The 18137-nt window shown below is 47.0% G+C and overlaps 1 protein-coding gene across 3 annotated transcripts in view; it reads right to left on the reverse strand.

The window, feature by feature from the left end:
* Positions 1 to 3169: 3169 nt before the first annotated feature.
* The window catches only part of LOC139748247 (uncharacterized), a 73242-nt gene continuing 58274 nt past the window's right edge, over positions 3170 to 18137 (reverse strand). For 2 of the 3 annotated variants that reach the window (XM_071661149.1, XM_071661139.1), the window contains 5 exons: positions 13896 to 14076; positions 12033 to 13390; positions 9460 to 9588; positions 7595 to 7679; positions 3171 to 7305 (listed from right to left, as the gene is read on the reverse strand). In XM_071661149.1, coding sequence (XP_071517250.1) covers positions 7104 to 7305; positions 7595 to 7679; positions 9460 to 9588; positions 12033 to 13390; positions 13896 to 14076 — 1955 coding nt within the window. In that variant the 3' untranslated portion in view covers positions 3171 to 7103. Of the gene's footprint in view, positions 7306 to 7594; positions 7680 to 9459; positions 9589 to 12032; positions 13391 to 13895; positions 14077 to 18137 lie in introns of all 3 variants that reach the window. The other variant, XM_071661160.1, reaches the window with a different exon arrangement.

The raw sequence follows: 18137 nt of genomic DNA on the forward strand, positions 1-18137 counted from the left end.
TATATCATTATGATTACGTACACTCGAATACTTGCACTGTTGAGATAAACAGAAAAGAACACACTTTTCATCTGACCCAGTGAAGTAGGTTAAGACTAACTAGCTATGTGTCTAATAAAGGAATTATGTGTGGGACATTTCGAGTGCCTTGGTGGTCAGTGGGAGGTTGAGTTCACTTTAGAAAAGATGTTTCACCAAGTTGAGTGGCTCAGGGCGGGAGTTGAACGATATGTATTCTACCGCTCGGGTAATTGAAGATTGAATTGTTGCTTTTTTTTCTGTAAGAAAGGAATGGAAACGTATGAAGGAGTTCGGCACATGAGCTTGCCAAAATGCGAAGGTATTGTTGAAGATAGACCAAGAGTGCAAGAAAATCGCCATGTGTATCTGTAAAAGCGAGGCTTGTGTTTACTACAGCGGAGTCGTGTTACATGTGTGTATGTTGACGATGTAAGGCTCAGGGTCTTCTTGTGGGCAGCTCACTGATGATGGGTATAGATAGTTCGGTGGGGAATAAAATGCCCGCGTGTTGAAGAAGGAGCCAATTGTTGGTTCACTTCGAAGGCAAAGCAGGGAGCGGGCTAGAGCTTCCGTGTGTCGAGGAGGTTTGGGGGACTAAGGCAAAGTATGCGGGTGAAATGTGCGGCTAGAATAGAAAGTTGGCGGGTAAAAATGCGCGCGGTGGAGACGTATTTGCTGGAGTGGTGAGAATGAAGGGTGAAGTTGAGTATAGATCCAGCGTCTTGAAGGGAAAAGTTGGAGAACCTGTGATGGAATGTTATGGCCACTAGAGTGAATGGATGTGAGAGACACTGATCGAGTGTAGATGAATAAGGTCATAATGCCACGTCGTATTTGAAGCCTAGGTTACCCTTCCTAGGTGGAGGTGACCTACAGATTAAATTTTTTGGGACGTTTATTCAAGTAACGCTGGGTCCTTTCGTGGGTTTAATTAAGGATACATGTGTCTAACCTATAAATACGGTTTACTGAGAAAATTAATAAGGTTCTAGACCTTAAGAATGTTTTATTCTGGTATCAAATAAGTCATCTTGGTGATTTCCGACAGGTCTGATGTCACGTTATATCAACAAGTCTCTCTATATGGTATGTAACTCGCCTTAGGATCACACACGTAACTAGGGTGATTACAACCGGCTGTTGGGTGGTTACTCCTACATGATCGTTGCACTAATGCGTGGGAGTATCATAGTCCCTCTCCAGACCCGTCGCTCGGGGGTTACGTAGCCTTGGTCACTGTGATCACTGAATAGATGCTCGAATTGTACGTCTCATATATAGCCACCTTTACCAGCACGTTCTCATTCATAAGCACTGACACACCAAGTATGGGATCATGTCTGATATATATATATATATATATATATATATATATATATATATATATATATATATATATATATATATATATATATATATATATTAAGTTTTAATGGTTTATATCCAGCGTCAGGGTTTGATATTGTTCATATATGTGTCATATCTGAAAATAAAACTGGCCCTTGGACATTATTTTCCCGTTATCGCAGGATAACAGTCGTAAAACCTTGCTAGTCGCTGTTCTAGGCGACAGAGGGTCTTATAAATGTCTCTCAGGGAAACGGTTCCTGTAGCTTTCGTGTTAGTTTTCTTCCAAAACCTTTTGTGTCCCTGGACTAAATTCTTGTGTGCGACTAAGGATAACATTCCCTCTCGAGGATAGCCAGATATCGGGTCTTAACAGAAAAAAACGTAAACACTCAGAAGCCGAAATTAAATGTTTTTGTTATCGTTAAACCTTTTTTTTTTTTTTCCTTTCACGAGTCTTGAGTTGTCAGTGGCTTCGATGTTTGGGTATGTTTGTGTTACAAGCCGTCAGTGTTATATTATGAGACATATCGGCCATGAATTTCATTTGATTAAGATATTTTACGCCCTCTGCCTTCAAGACAAACATTAAACTTAATGAACATCTGGCAACAGGATCACACGCTGGGGGTTTACCGTAGGAATAGTACTGGTGCAGGACCACAGGGTTCTGGTTATGAGGGGTTAGGTTAGGTTGTGACCACCATGGGAGGCTGGGCACGGCCGGCCACCAACAGCTGAGGCTGGGCACGGCCGGCCGGCCACCAACCGCTGAGGCTGGGCACGGCCGGCCGGCCACCAACCGCTGAGGCTGGGCACGGCCGGCCGGCCACCAGCCGCTGAGGGTGGGCACGGCCGGCCACCAGCCGCTGAGGGTGGGCACGGCCGGCCACCAACCGCTGAGGGTGGGCACGGCCGGCCACCACCACCTGCTAGCAGCCCAGCCCACAAGTAAATCGATATCACCCACAAAAGATGTTAATCTAATTTTGTGTTAATTGCGGCCTGTCTGATCTTATTAGGCTGATCAATGTGTGGCAATTCTTTTTTTTTTTGTTTCGTTCAGAACTTCTTCAAATGTTTGTCTACTTGGTATTTTTTTTTCTTCCTGTGTTAGGTTTATAGGTCACAAACTGGATTGTCTACGTCAGAAATAGTATCGTCAAAAATCAGTTGAACTAGAGTTACTGAAATGTACTGATCAAAGTAGATAGAGAGAAGAAAAAAAAATAAGATATAAGGTATTTGTTGCATTTGCTGATATGGCAATAGTGGGTGGTGGGGTGATGGACGCCGCTTGTCTGCTGTCTCAAGCGTCCAACATTAATAGCTGTAACATCCAATATCCTGTGTTGCCAGGAATGTGCGACAGACCCGGTGTGGACGGACGGCAGATTACCGGAGCCATCTAATGCAAAGTTATACGAGAATGTTTACCTTATTTCGAGTTCTGACTCAAGACATCTGCCGCATGTTATTAATGTCTCTGAGTCGCCCAGATGATCTTAACTTAATGGCATTCTTAAGAGATACCTTAGAATATATCTTAACTTAATGGCATTCTTAAGAGACTCCTTAGAATATTGATATATTTGAATAATTCTCACTACAAGATGTAATTTTGATGCTCGTCGATTTCCTTAAAAGAATATATCTTCAGACGCACTAAACATTGGATATTTAAAGTCCTGGCAGTACGTTGAACAATAAAGATTTCCTGTTATATATATATATATATATATATATATATATATATATATATATATATATATATATATATATATATATATATATTGGAAAGGATCACAATTTTGCGCGTGATCAAGATATTCTTATGAGTGTTTCATTTTCCCCGTGGACTCATAAGAATATATATATATATATATATATATATATATATATATATATATATATATATATATATATATATATATATGTATATATATATCATATTGAGCTCTTAATCTGTCGCACGGTAACTAGCCGTAAGACTAGCCTAGGGAGTTAAAGCAATTATAAGAGGTTGAAAGGTTTAATGCCTACATAACTGCAATACAGAAAATACAACAGTAACTATATAGCGTATATACACTAATGGCCCAAACGCACCAGGAGGGTGATTTAAGTAAGAAATTACAGGATTTAGTTCGCCAGTTATCAACTTGCATGGTGTACAGTAACTATGCTCAGTGTACCTTATAATGAAATGCTCTGCCACATTCATTTTTGTTAAAGGAAAAAGGAAATGAATTTCTTGGTTGCATTGTAATCGTAAGGACAACAGTGAATAAAGACAAAGTTCTTAAAGACGACAGTAGAAAAGATCAAAAAAATTTTTTTCGCTGTTTTTGAATATAAACTAGAAATAGACTAACTTAGCCATGTCGTTTTGTTCTTGCTACCTTCAACTGTACATTTTATTACTATTCATGATTATGCTGGAATGTTATTAAAGGCGTCGTGGCAACTCTGCCGCTTAACAACAAAAGACGTTGTTGGTAACGTCATCCGGGGTTTGGCCGTGTGGCAGTGTTGCCAGTTGGGGGGAGGGTTTAGTTAGACTCCTGCATCCGGCAACAGCAGTCATGTAGGATGACGAACTTTAGAGGACCGAACTAGGCCCCTGCCTGGCCGCCACTCCCACAGGATGACTAATGATGGGGCTTGGGAACTCGGCTCCCCAGTACACCGCCACCGGAACGACATGCTTTTGAAATTACTGTTTGAGTGAATCCCGCTAACTGGAGGGAAATGAACTCGTAGGTATATATATATATATATATATATATATATATATATATATATATATATATATATATATATATATTGATTGATTGATTGATTGTATTTTATGTAATTTCTTCTTGTACTGTAAAATTTAATTTTGACTTCCTAATTTCGTGGCTTTCGCTGCAATATAGATTTTTTTAAGTTGACTGTGTTGTTCAAAAATCACAATAATCGTGATACATAGTTGTTGGACGTTTGTCTTGCCCCAAATGGGAATATTTTCATGTATTTGATAATTATTATCTCTACGATGCGGGTACATACCATCCTTTCATAATCCGGGTATTTTTCGTTTTACGACACACACTTTTATTTCTCATTATTTCTCAGCTCCTTTTCCTCACCTTTTGTCAAGCGCTCACGGCTCTGTTTTTTTTTTTTTTTTTTCTTTTCCACCCACTGACACACTGGTTCCCAACTGGGTAAGCATGTAGAACCAGTGGTGGTACGCCAGGTCCGTTCAAGTGGTACGTGGTGTTCATGAGTCGTTAGTTGAAAGCCAAATACATACATATTCCTGTGTGGGGATGTTAGACAGAATATGTATTTTATCTTGTAGTTCTCTACGTGAGGTAATACCATAAACATAATATTTGATTGCTTTCAAAGTATCTTACTGTATTCCACTGAGACTAGATAGTATAGGAATTGTGTTTGGCGAAGGAAGGGAACAGGTTAGTGGTGCAACATTCATGCACGTCAGAAACCACTTCACTTCTTTTTTCTGTACTCGACAGATGCTGTACTGTCATGCACTCTTATCTTCCGAACAGATACAGTCCTAACATGAACTTTGGTCCGAACAGACGCCATCCTAACATGCACTTTTATCTTCCGAACGAACGAACGCTCGCCTATGACACGCACTTTTATCGCTGCTCAGCAGACATGATTATCCTTCTCCCACACACTTTCATCTCAGGCTGGCAGGTGCCTGCCCTCCCTTGACACACCTCTGTAATGTTGCGTTGCTTTACATTGTACTACGATGATTGAAATTACTTTATGTCATACGTCGATAACAAGTTTGGTATCACTGCTTTGAAACCCTTAGATTATATCATAATTTCTTTGAAATTACGTGAGCACATTCCAAGAGTACATGGTTACACGCTGTGCTATGTCTGGCTAATGAACACGCTGTAAAATATCTCGCTAATGAATATACTGCAAGTTGTCTCGCCGATGACCTTGCTATGCCCCTGTGATGAACACTCCGCAAGATGACGTCTCGCTAGCGAACACGCAGTGAGATGTTCCGATAATGAGCACGCTGCAAGGTATCTCGCTAATGAACGTTGCTATAATATGCCTCGCTAATGAACACGCTGTAAAATGTCTCACTACTGAACACGCTGTAAGATGTCTCGGGAATTAACACGCTGTAAGATGTCTCGCTAACGAACACGCTGTAAATATATCTGGCTAATTTACAATGTTATCTTAAGTTAACTTTCCTATATCATTAATTAAGGCGACTACTTGTAAGACTACACAATATTACCTCTGTGATTTCCGCTAGTTTCAGGGGCTAACTGTAGCGCTTTTTGTGCTCTCTTGAGCGATTACTAATTAAGGTTATTTAGTTACGCAATAATTGATAAAGAGTCTCTGTACTTTCCAACAGATAATACATGGTACCCTTCACCACACAGGTGGCTAAATAATCTCACACTGATTTAAATTCATTCCGGGATTTGGTTTATTATTTTTCGTTAGGTGCGAATTGCCTGGTTGTGGAAGGTAACTGTGGGAATGGGAAGTGTTTTGAAACATTTGAGGCTTTAAGGGAATGTTTTTGTTCGCTTGGGTTAACTCTGTAAATAAGTGATTTGAATTAAAGCTACAAACACCAGCAGGGATACTGTGTTATTAACAGTTTTCGCGTTGGATACAGCCCGACATAGTGTATGTGACAAGCGTAGCATAATACAACTCTTGGTAAACATATCATAATATATCTCTGGTGTTACGCGTGGTCTAACATATCATGTCATGTTACCAGATATGATACATTATTCGATGGTGTATCTTTGGTGATACGTGTGATATCATGTATTATATCCCCGTTGTGAAATATGATCTACTACGTTATTATACATCTCTGGTGTATGATATAGAATATACCTCTGGTGTAACGTATTACCTGTTGGAAAAGGACGACTCTTACTCCGAAAATGTTTGTCAAGTTCACCTACAAAATGTGTCACTTGCTACATTAGTCTTACGGTTAAGTCTTACGTATGTCCTTAATATGTGTTTCGTCCATTATGCTGTCATCCTCTTTCTTCACGGTCTAAACACTTTTACACACACACACACACACACACACACACACACACACACACACAAACACAAACACAAACACGCGCGCACACACACACACACACACGCGCGCGCGCACACACACACACACACACACACACACACACACACACACACACACACACACACGCGCGCACGCACACACACACACACCTGTCTCTCTCTGATCCAAGTTCTTTATTCATGTATATGCAGATTTACAATTAAGAAAAAAGTCATGCTGATCCTCAAGTGGCCAGCAACTAGGCGTAGTAACAGTACCGCATTTGTGATTGATTTTTTTTCCTTTTTTTTTTTTAAGCTTGCATAGAGAAGTGAATGTGAGCCGAGAGCACTCACCCTTGTGCTGGTAATGAGACGTAAGGGTCAGCTCCGGCCGTGGGTTAATGTCATTTTAGGACAGCCTAATTATAGAAAGTTATGGTACATTGTAAAGGAAGGCTTATCAAAAAAAATCTGTCAGGTTATTTCCGAAAACCTCTTAAAAAGAAAGCATAGGAGTGAAAAGCTCATCAGGTAATGGAATATGTATATATATATATATATATATATATATATATATATATATATATATATATATATATATATATATATATATATATATACTGTCTGTATAGAACTCAGGGCGACTTAATGATGAGGTGGGTAGCGCGTCCTTGAGCGCAGCGGGGGGAGGTGAGCGTTCGCAGGCCCTGCCCCGAACTCGCCTCTTCCAAGGTGGGCACGCGCAGGGCCAAGTCTTCACCCGCCTCGTTCACCAGCCAGTGTTGCTGGCCCAGCGGGAGCGGAGCCCATACCCACACCCCAGCCAGAACCTCAACCCTGCAACAACACAAAACACATATACGCCTTCTTCAGTACACACCTAAATTTTCGACATCATTAATTTGTTAATATTATACAGGGTTCGTGGATGGTGTTGTCATATGTGCAGACTTTCGAATTCTGGGAATATATTTCACCAAAATTGATCGAATCGATACGACCATTTAAATCGACCACGCCATCGTATTCAAATGGTGTCCTGACGTGCACATACATCACAGCTCAGTACACTTAATCATGTGTTGAACACTTAAGAACGCTTCACGCACAGAACACCGAGTCTTACCTGGTCCAGTGGACTGTGTGGGCGGCCTGCGTGGGCGTGACGGTCACCGCCCACCACCGACCCTCAACCCTTAACGTCTTGTCCTCTACCGTCGGGGAAAGAAAAAATTAAAAATAGTGTGATTATAATCATCGTTGAGCCCTGTGTTTATTATGTGTCTACGGCACATTTAAAGTTTGCTTCTTATATGGAGATTGAAAAAGAAAAGAAACACTGTGTTTAGATCTTCAAAGTAGTAAAGAACATGGCAAGAAAGAAAATTATATATAAAACCTTGGAGGATTTGCAGTGAAGGGACGAGTTTCGACAGAACAGAATAGTCATACCACTTTATAAAGAAAATGACTCAAAGAAGATTTGACATATGGGGGGGGGGGGATTTATTTCTTTAATTTTATGAGTATACGATGGTACGACCCTTAGGTATGATGGCCTGGCCTTTGAGTTGACCCATAGGGGTCAAGTGAGAGACCAGGACATCATACCAAAGGTCACATTGTCTTGCAAATGGGGTTAAATGTTGCAAGACGCCTTACACAGTGCGAGTTCAGCTGGGGACAGAAACAAGAGGAGCAAAGAAGATTGATGGAGCGTCATGGGAGTGTAAGTGATACCGTCTTTTAAACAGGCCAGTGAGGGAGTAACGGAGGGAGAGGGATGTGTGTGTGTGTGTGTGTGTGTGTGTGTGTGTGTGTGGTGTTTTATGGCGCTTGAGACATATCCCGACAGACGTGATGGAGTGGCGCGTCGGTGTGTGCTGGCTACATGGGCGCTGGCTCAAGGGAACAACAGACTGTGGTGGGGGTCTGCCAGGATGAGTGTGTATGATGATGGCAGTCGTGTGGAGGATGATCCAGTAGTAGGTTGTTTAACCACTTCACATACATCTTGTATACCCGGATGGAATCGTAAATGAGTATCGAACTTTGTAATTAAGCCTAGTATAACGTGAAGTATCGACGTACGAACGAATGACAAGATGAAACTATTGATAATTTCATTACGAACAACACTCCATGAAAATATTGACGGATAGAATCAATTTACCAAAGAAAATGAGGCGATCTATTAAACGTTTGACGGATGTTTTTAATTGAAACGGTCATCAAATATCCACACGGTACAGATAAACATATTGTGCAAACGCGGCCGACGAAGTGAGAGATATTTAGTCGTGCGATCTTCCAAAGTAAAACCACATTTAAAGATACAATAGAGAGGAAAAAGTGTGATGAATCGAGTCTGGAGTCATACTTAGAAAAAAGGGTTGCGTGTCTCGCGTCGGCCATGCCTCAGCGCCTGTACTGTGAGGGAGGGAAAAGTTGATTGATAACGTGTGGACTGCAGGGTGTTGCAGGCGTGTCAAGGGTGTGACGGGTGCGATGAAGTCTTTCTCGGAACACTGTACCAAAATATGAGTTTACCCAATGTGGTGCCGTAGTAAGGTTAAGTGGATGGTAATGTGAATTACTAGTGGTCGTGGGTGAAGAACATTATGAGGCAGGGTTTGGTCAGTGGGTGGCGAGGGAGGACATGTGTATGAGAGAGTTTGAACGTTAAAGTGGTAGTGAGAGATCATTCAAAGTGTAAAGTGCCATCTGAGTCATACATTGAACAATAAGTACTCTTGATGAAGAGGGAGACACTTCGCGTCCCTCATAGCGATGGATGAAACACTAAAACAGAATATTTAGATCATGACTGAATATAAAAATTAAGCTAAGAATGAAAAAGCAAGGTCATTGCAACACTTCACAGAGAGTATGGGAAATGACATGGAAAAAAAAAAAAATTGCTAAAGATTAGCGACATTTTCTAGCGTAGAATCATGAACAACAAAAAACGTACGTAGAGGTTTATCATACCGAGGGTGGTGGTGTAGTGAGAGGTGAGGGCGGGTAAATGTCTCAGCTGTGGCAGGACGGCCGCCATGGCCACCCCGAGCTCCACCGTCCTCCCCGGCAGCGCCAGGACCTCCCCGCCCCCGACCACCGCTGCATCATGCACGAGGGAGGGAGGGTAAACGCTTCATGTTAGTAGGGGGGGTAAAGCGTTGCACGAGGGGGTTAATTACACTTCATGTTAGTCAAGGGGGTAGCATCATCGCACATCAACGCCACACAGTATCACACGGGGTATCTCCATGCGTCACACATCAGCGTTTACACACTCATTATCACACGGGGTGTATCTCCACATGTCATACGGGGAGAAAATATAAGCATCACATGTGCCATCATCGCTCATAGAGCCCCACTCATCATCACACGGGGGTTGTATAGCACCATACGGCCCCACTCATCACCACACGGGGGCTGTATAGCACCATACAGCCCCACTCATCACCACACGGGGGTTGTATTGCACCATACAGCCCCACTCATCACCACACGGCGGCTGTATAGCACCATACAGCCCCACTCATCACCACTCGGGGTTTGTATTGCACCATACAGCCCCACTCATCACCATACGGGGGTTGTATTGCACCATACAGCCCCACTCATCACCACACGGGGGTTGTATTGCACCATACAGCCCCACTGATCACCACACGGGGGCTGTATAGCACCATACAGCCCCACTCATCACCATACGGGGGTTGTATTGCACCATACAGCCCCACTCATCACCACACGGGGGTTGTATTGCACCATACAGCCCCACTCATCACCACACGGCGGCTGTATAGCACCATACAGCCCCACCCATCACCATACGGGGGTTGTATTGCACTATACAGCCCCACTCATCACCATTGGGGGTTGTATTGCACCATACAGCCCCACTCATCACCATACGGGGGTTGTATTGCACCATACAGCACCACTCATCACCATACGGGGGTTGTATTGCACCATACAGCCCCACTCATCACCACACGGCAGCTGTATAACACCATACAGCCCCACTCATCACCATACGGGGGTTGTATTGCACCATACAGCCCCACTCATCACCATTGGGGGTTGTATTGCACCATACAGCCCCACTCATCACCATACGGGGGTTGTATTGCACCATACAGCCCCACTCATCACCACACGGGGGCTGTATAGCACCATACAGCCCCACTCATCACCATTGGGGGTTGTATTGCACCATACAGCCCCACTCATCACCACACGGCAGCTGTATAGCACCATACAGCCCCACTCATCACCATACGGGGGTTGTATTGCACCATACAGCCCCACTCATCACCATTGGGGGTTGTATTGCACCATACAGCCCCACTCATCACCACACGGGGGCTGTATAGCACCATACAGCCCCACTCATCACCACACGGGGGTTGTATTGCACCATATAGCCCCACTCATCACCACACGGGGGCTGTATTGCACCATACGGCCCCACTCATCACCACACGGGGTACCACTCCGCACCTCAGTGCGGCAAAACCCACACACAACACATGATATCAATCACTACCCACCTACAGCAAAACCAACTCTCTCTCGACCACGTAGGAAGAAAACAGAATCATTCTTAAGCAGCTCCATTTTCTCCTCTCTGTAATTTCCACCATCATGAGGAGAAAATGATACTGGACATGATCACTCCGTCTTTTTTTTTTGTTTCCGCATTCACTTACGGACGACAAAAAACAAAACAAAAACGGAATACGGAAACAAAAAGCGGCACTGATCACTTGGTCACTGTTTTGTATCCTCCCGCCACATTACAGCTGGGTTTACAAACACATTCCCAGGAAGAGAAGTTGTTGCCTGGTTATGAGACATTCCCACCAGCATGTAGTGTGTGATGCACCCAATACTGAACATTGATAATCATTTGAGAATTTAAACGTGTGCTGTATAGTAGTCGTTAATGAAAAAATAACCCAGCAACTCTTTTTTTATGTGTCTATAATACAGCCCATTACATTCACCACTGCTTCACCCAGGTCGTCACAGTAAACGTCTTCTGCTCAGGGAGAGAGAGAGGCTCCTGTGTGTGACAATGGCTTGGCTAAATCCGCCAAGTGATGGCAGAATAATTAACTCAGTCTTGGGAGTTGAATGTGAGAGTGTGATTAATGTATACAGGACAAGGTGGCATTACGGGCCGGGGGGACCAGAGACTCGTTTGGCCGCTAGCCGCTCCTGAGGGAGGAGGGAAAGAGGAGACGAAGGGAGGTAAGGAAATAAGAATGAAGGGAGGAGAGTGAGGAGGGAGAGGAAGCTGGTGACATCCGGGTGGGGGGAGAGGAGGTTGGAACCTTATTATATTCGTAAGATGTACGAGTTACGAGACGTTGTTCCCCCTGCGTCTTCACTGTTATGCAGGAGTGGTCTCTTGTACATAATGCGGTTATACCTCGTGTCTTTATAGTCCACATGTTGTTTCCATGCTCTACCTAGTGTGGTTATACTTGGTGTGGTTATATTTCACCTATTGTGACGAATGGGCCACACAATTCAGGAGTACTGACCTGATAGAGTAGGCTCACGCAGGAAGCACCTGACCTGGACGCTGGCACACTGCTGTAGGAGTGCCGATAGTAAGGCGGCCACCTCCCGACCCTCACACGCCCACGCTGCTGAGATGCTCTTGTTGGCGGGCCACGCGCGTGTCGCGTGCTCCGGGCGGACGGTGGGGAGGAAGTCGCACGGGTAGTTGACGGTGACTCCGGACGGCAGCTGGAGGCGGGCCAGCTGCCGCCGCCGTGCCAGGGGCCGCCACAGGGCCGCAACCCGCCGCAGTTCCCGCTCCCGCTGGCGGGGCTGCCACGCCGCCTCCCACAGAGGCTCCAGCGATGCCACCAGGAACATGGCGTCGGGGCAGGCGGCGGCGGCGTGCTGGTGTGGCGCCGCGCCGGCCTGGGCCTCCAAGAAGAGCTCCGGGAGGAGGAGTTGGTGGGCGGTGGTGTTCTTAGGCCAGGTGAGGGTGGCCAGGGCGGCCGTCCGCATCACCAGCGGGCCCTCCACCGCCTGACACAGCTGGCACTCGTAGAGGGACGCCTCGTAACCCCGGCTGTATACCAGCTGGCCTCCCGATTCCCTGGCCTGGACGCATCCCACCCGCCACCGCCCGTCCACACCCCGCACAGACCCGCCCACCGCCCACACCCCCGCCCACTCCGCCACCCACACTAGCCTCTCCAGACGTGAGTGGCCGCTCATCTGGGACAGCCGCGGGGCAAGGAGCACATATGGCGTGGTCACGTGGGTCAGGACCCTAGCGAGGGCTTGGGGCACCGATGTCCCGGGCGGCTCCGTGATAAGGTTGGCCCTGTCCCGCACCGTAGCGTCCGTGACCAAGAGTAGAGGCAGACCAGGGTATATACGCTCGAAGTCGGAGAGGACACTCATCAGGTGCTTCTCGTGCACGTCCCACAGTACGGCCGTCACCACCTCCCGCAGGGGCACGGCGGAACAGTTGACGCGCGCGAAGCCCTGGCGGTAGCGCGGGTAGCCCACTTTGGAGCCGAGGTATCGTTCCTGGCAAGCGAGGCGGCCGTGTGGCTTGCCGGGCGCCGCCAGCACCGCCGCCTCAGTGTCGGGGTGTCCCTCGGTGTCGTCGCCGGCAGCGTCCATGATGTGTAGGTGAAGGGCGGAGGCAAGGTGTCGCAGGAGGGTCCTGGTGCCTAGTAGGTGGGCCCGCAGGGCTGGGGGTGCCAGGGGTTGGTCCAGTCGGTTCAGGGCAGCCACCACCTGCAGCAGTGGACCTTGGAACACCCGCCAGTAGCTGCTGGGAGGTCCTCGGCGGGCCAGGCACTCCTCGCACGCCCCGGCACTCCCACCAGACCAGTGTGGCCCAGGGGCTCCCACAACCTCCACCACCTGCCGGCTGAAGATCACCAGGTTAATGTTTACTGTACTTCCTCACCTTCCTCAAGAGTAACTCCATCTGTTTCTTATTTGTCATCAAACTTTGTCATGTGTGGTAAGGTCGCCTGTGTGTTGGCGTGGAGTGAGGAGGTCACCTGTGTGGCGGCGGGGAGTGAGGAGGTCACCTGTGTGGTGGCGGGGAGTGAGGAGGTCACCTGTGTGGTGGCGGGGAGTGAGGAGGTCACCTGTGTGGAGGCGGGGAGTGAGGAAGTCACCTGTATGGTGGCGGGGAGTGAGGAGGTCACCTGTGTGGTGGCGGGGAGTGAGGAAGTCACCTGTGTGGTGGCGGGGAGTGAGGAAGTCTCCTGTGTGGTGGCGGGGAGTGAGGAGGTCACCTGTGTGGTGGGGCGGGGAGTGAGGAGGACACCTGTGTGTCGGCGGGGAGTGAGGAAGTTGTATGGATACTCAGAAGGATGAATCCAAAATTTGTGTGAACATTGGAGGTGATGAGCTTTGGAGGTTACCTGTGAGTGGTGGAGGTAGAGGTGGGGGAGGTGAGGGTGAGTGAGATGAGGAGTAGCGTCCAGGAGCAAGAGGCCACACACAGCAGCACCAGCTGCACCGCCGCCTGCCTCGTCTCCCGCGAGCACCACGCCCGCCCACACCATCCGCGACCACGTCTCCACCCGCCCTCCGCGCCACCGTCTGCCGGTACGCAGGACATTAGCTGAAAGTAGACTTTGCAGAGAGAGAGAGAGAGAGAGAGAGAGAGAGAGAGAGAGAGAGAGAGAGAGAGAGAGAGTGAGAGATCCTTAACCCGTACCAGGACTGGGCACTGGCTGAGGCCTCCCAGTCCTGGGCCAGCCCCAAGGGCTTGCTTGCTGGTGGGAAGGAGGTTTGAAGATGAAGGACTGGGGACAAGTTGTGGGGCCACTGTGACAGCCTAACCTCAGGGAAGTACCGCTTGGTAAAAAAAAGTTATCGATTGCTGTTACCGACGCGATGCTTGGAGTGATAACTGTGAGGATGGCTAGCCTCATACATCTGCTGGTTAGGATAGTACAGGAGGCTAGCCGGCCTCCTATACCCACAGGGTTACGATAGTATGATGGTTTGACGAGAGACTCTGCTTTATGATAACACAGCATCGCCAGAGGTTAAGTTCTCACTCGAAGCGTAACCTCAGTGCGGGCAGAGCCCTTCTCGCACGGAGGGGATCTTTAAGGAAAAGACTCGAGAGATTAATGCCGGTCTTCAGACACTGTTGGGCACGAGAAGGGCCGTAGCCCACTACATCCTGCCACATTTCCATATGCATTACCATCCTCCTCTCCCAAGCGTCTTTATGCTCAACGTCCCGGATTTAATGGGTCTGAGAACAACTGTTACTCAAGATGAGTTTGAGCAGCGTGGCAGAATTACAGTCGCGTGAGTACGAGTGTGTATCTGTGCTTGTGTCTCTCTCTGCCTCTGTGTGTGTGTGTGTGTGTGTGTGTGTGTGTGTGTGTGTGTACTTCTCTACCGCGGTGCAGCATTTATTTTGGCGTCATTAAATGCTGAGCAGTGTGTAAAAAGTCCTCAAAATTCTTTTTTTTTTTTGCAAAAATAAAGGAAGTATATGAGTGAGTGTTTGCTCTTAACGTCATCTTTAACCTGTTAATGTCGTCGTTAACATGTTAATGTCATATTTAACCTCTCCAGAGTAAGACTGGTAGTTATCATAGCACAGTTTGATGCCTTCATATACCTGTCTACGACCTGTTGTCTCATTGCTTTAACGTCTTGTTTACGCCGAGATGATCCTTGGCATTTGACCTGGCCCTTTGAAGTTCGGGTCGGGGGCCAGGCCATCACATCCAGGGGGTCGTCCTTGTCGTTGTCCAAGTGTCGAGTCGTCATGCTGAAGGGGGTCGACAGCGGGGCGTGTGGCGCACCCGTACCTGTGTCGTGTTACCCCCCCAAAACCGCCGGGGTCCGTCGCTCTCCGGGGGATGATCATTGGTCCCCCTCGGCCGAGGCCCATCGTGGCTGGAGATGAGGTCGGGACTGTATCCCACGCGGCGGGATGACCACGTCGTCGTCCCCGTGGTGGTCGTCTGGGAGGGCTGTAAATTTTTTCTCCTCTCCCCTGAATGCTGACAGTCGTGTTATGTAAGTCGACCGAAGACACACTGTGAGCTGACACTCTCATTTTCGTCTTATTGTGGGTCGCCTTGTGCGTTCCACGTCCACCGTATGTGGCAAGTCGCCTGGGGTCTCACAAGAACCAGAGAAATGACAAGCACTGAACACAAAGAGGTTGGGCTCGCCTCTGTGGACTAGGGCGGGAGTCAAGACACACTCTTTTATTTTTAATCTTTAATTCGGTATTTAGGTTTTAGATTCGGTATTTAGGTTTTATTTATGAAAAAAATGCGTACAAAAGAATCAAAGATTTGATATCAGTACCAGATTTTTTTTTTTTTTTATGTAGAGTTACGAAACGAAGCGTAGCTCACCATGTATTGGCATTTCGTTTCTCTTTTTTTTTTTTTTGTCGGTGATACAGTAAGTACGAGGGTTTGTAAGTTGTGTATCGGAGCACCGCAGCACCGAAGGTAGGTAGGAAGAGTCCCAGTGTCACAGAAGAGGGATAGATAAACGTTAAACATGAGGGGATTGAAGACCAAGGGGGGACGGGGATGAGGTAGGGAGGGAAGGTATGTGGAAAGCAGAGGGGAAGTGAGTAAGGACGGACGAGGAAGGATCAGGTCAGGCTATGAGGGAGGAGGAGGAGGTTAGACCACAATGGCCAAAAGTTGTTTATGTTTTGTCTTCGTGACACGAGTGACGGTAAGATGCGACGGGCCTGTCACCGGTGAGTGCCCACTCTAGCGAAGGTTGCTTAGAGATCACAACCCAATTTAAGAAATGTAAACGCCATGAGTTACAACTCAGCTACAGTAATAAATTCATCAATAACTACAACCCAGCTATAGAAATAAAAGGCATCAGCCAAAGGCAACCAAAAGCATCCATAGCAAACAACAGAGGCGGGCCAGTGGCCAGACTGTACACAGGGCAGAAACAACATCCAGGACTGAGTAATGACGTCAGGCAGGATAGATAGGGCATGGTAGAGGTTCCTTCCTCCTGGCCTCCCTCTTGTTAGGCTAGTTGGCTGTGTGTGTGTGTGTGTGTGTGTGTGTGTGTGTGTGTGTGTGTGTGTGTGTGTGTGGTGGCTGCACTCGCTCACCCACCATCACCAGCCACCACACTACCACAGCTACAGCCATGCCATGCCACTATACATCTCTTCACATCACTGCTAGCGCCGCCACTAACACTCCCACTGTAGTTAACACTACGCCATCACCATGTGACCAGCACACCGCTGCTCTCAACACCACCACCACCACCATCGTCACAACAGTAGCACCGTTACGTCGAAATGTCAACCCCCAGAGCACGACGGTACGACCCTAGGGTATATGATGGATTGGGCTTTGACCTGATCCTCACCCGACCAAGGATCACGCAGTCATACTCAAGGGTCGTACCGTTGTGGTCAAGTGGTTCAAGGACGTTAGATGTATTTTGCGACTTAAAATAACTCTTACTTGTCCATTAACCTTGGGTCGCTCAAGCTTTTGAATGGTAGATTAAACTGCACAATTCTGGTTGTATATATCACCGAAAAGCTTCGCCTCTTGGATAACCAGTATGATTCCAGTAGATGTTAGTGATTTCAAGTTGCTGTTATAAATATAATCTGCTCCCCAATTGTTGACAGTACTTCCCGTTTCTCGTTGTTGTGTCTGATTTCTATCCTTACACCGCTCAGTTCTAGAAGTCTTCCATTTTCTCCTGTCTTCCCCAGCAGCTACAACCTACCCCATTTGAAACGTCAGGTTTTCCCCTTCCCTCAGAACTGTTTTTAGCCATACTCCCCTTCCTTCTGTACCTCTCTGAAATTTTGTATTTTATATAAGGATTATGTAACTAGTGACGGATATAGAGATTAATATGATACCATCAGCAGTGTAAAAGTTAGGCTTACATCATGTCTTTTTTTTTTTTTTTAAAAAGTCGTGTACCCGTAAGTTGACCCTATATGCCTGAATGAAAAGAGACCTCCATTGTTGGGTACGTATCCGTGAAGATATGTGTACAAGAAATACAAATGTTTTTTTTTATTCGTTTGTATATCGCAAGTTATATATGTCGGGGGAACGGAGGTCGTAACCCCACGTATTCTATGATGTCCGAGGGTTAGGGCTGCAGTTTGAAGAAAGGGGAATATCAAAACCCCATATACCGAAGAGTGAAGAAAAAAAAAATATAGCGACGTCGCTTAGTGAAGGATGAAGACAGTAGGCGAGACATCGCACCGTGACGAAGGATGAGCCACACGTTATCACGCACGAAGAGAACGAACGAGGCCACGCAAGACGCATCGCTAGCCAGGGGGGAGGAGGAAATGATGGAGGGGGGGGGGAACACACACACTGCTGCTGTGGGGTGGTGGTGTGGACCGGCAACACAAGGACGACTGTTGCAATGCTCTCGGCAGCATTGGGGGTGTGGTATTCCCCGTTGGTGATGTTGTGTTGCGCTAGTTATGACAATTGGTTGGCCTGGTATTAGGCAGAGGAGGCGCAATGCCTCCCTCGAATGACAAGTACGGTAACCCGCCCGGCCTCCAGCCTTCTCCTCCTCCTCCTCCTCCTCCTCCTCCTCCTCCTCCTCCTCCTCCTTCTCCTCCTCCTCCTCCTCCTCCTCCTCCC

Source organism: Panulirus ornatus, chromosome 5 (assembly GCF_036320965.1).
Source record: "Panulirus ornatus isolate Po-2019 chromosome 5, ASM3632096v1, whole genome shotgun sequence".
NCBI lineage: Eukaryota > Metazoa > Arthropoda > Malacostraca > Decapoda > Palinuridae > Panulirus > Panulirus ornatus.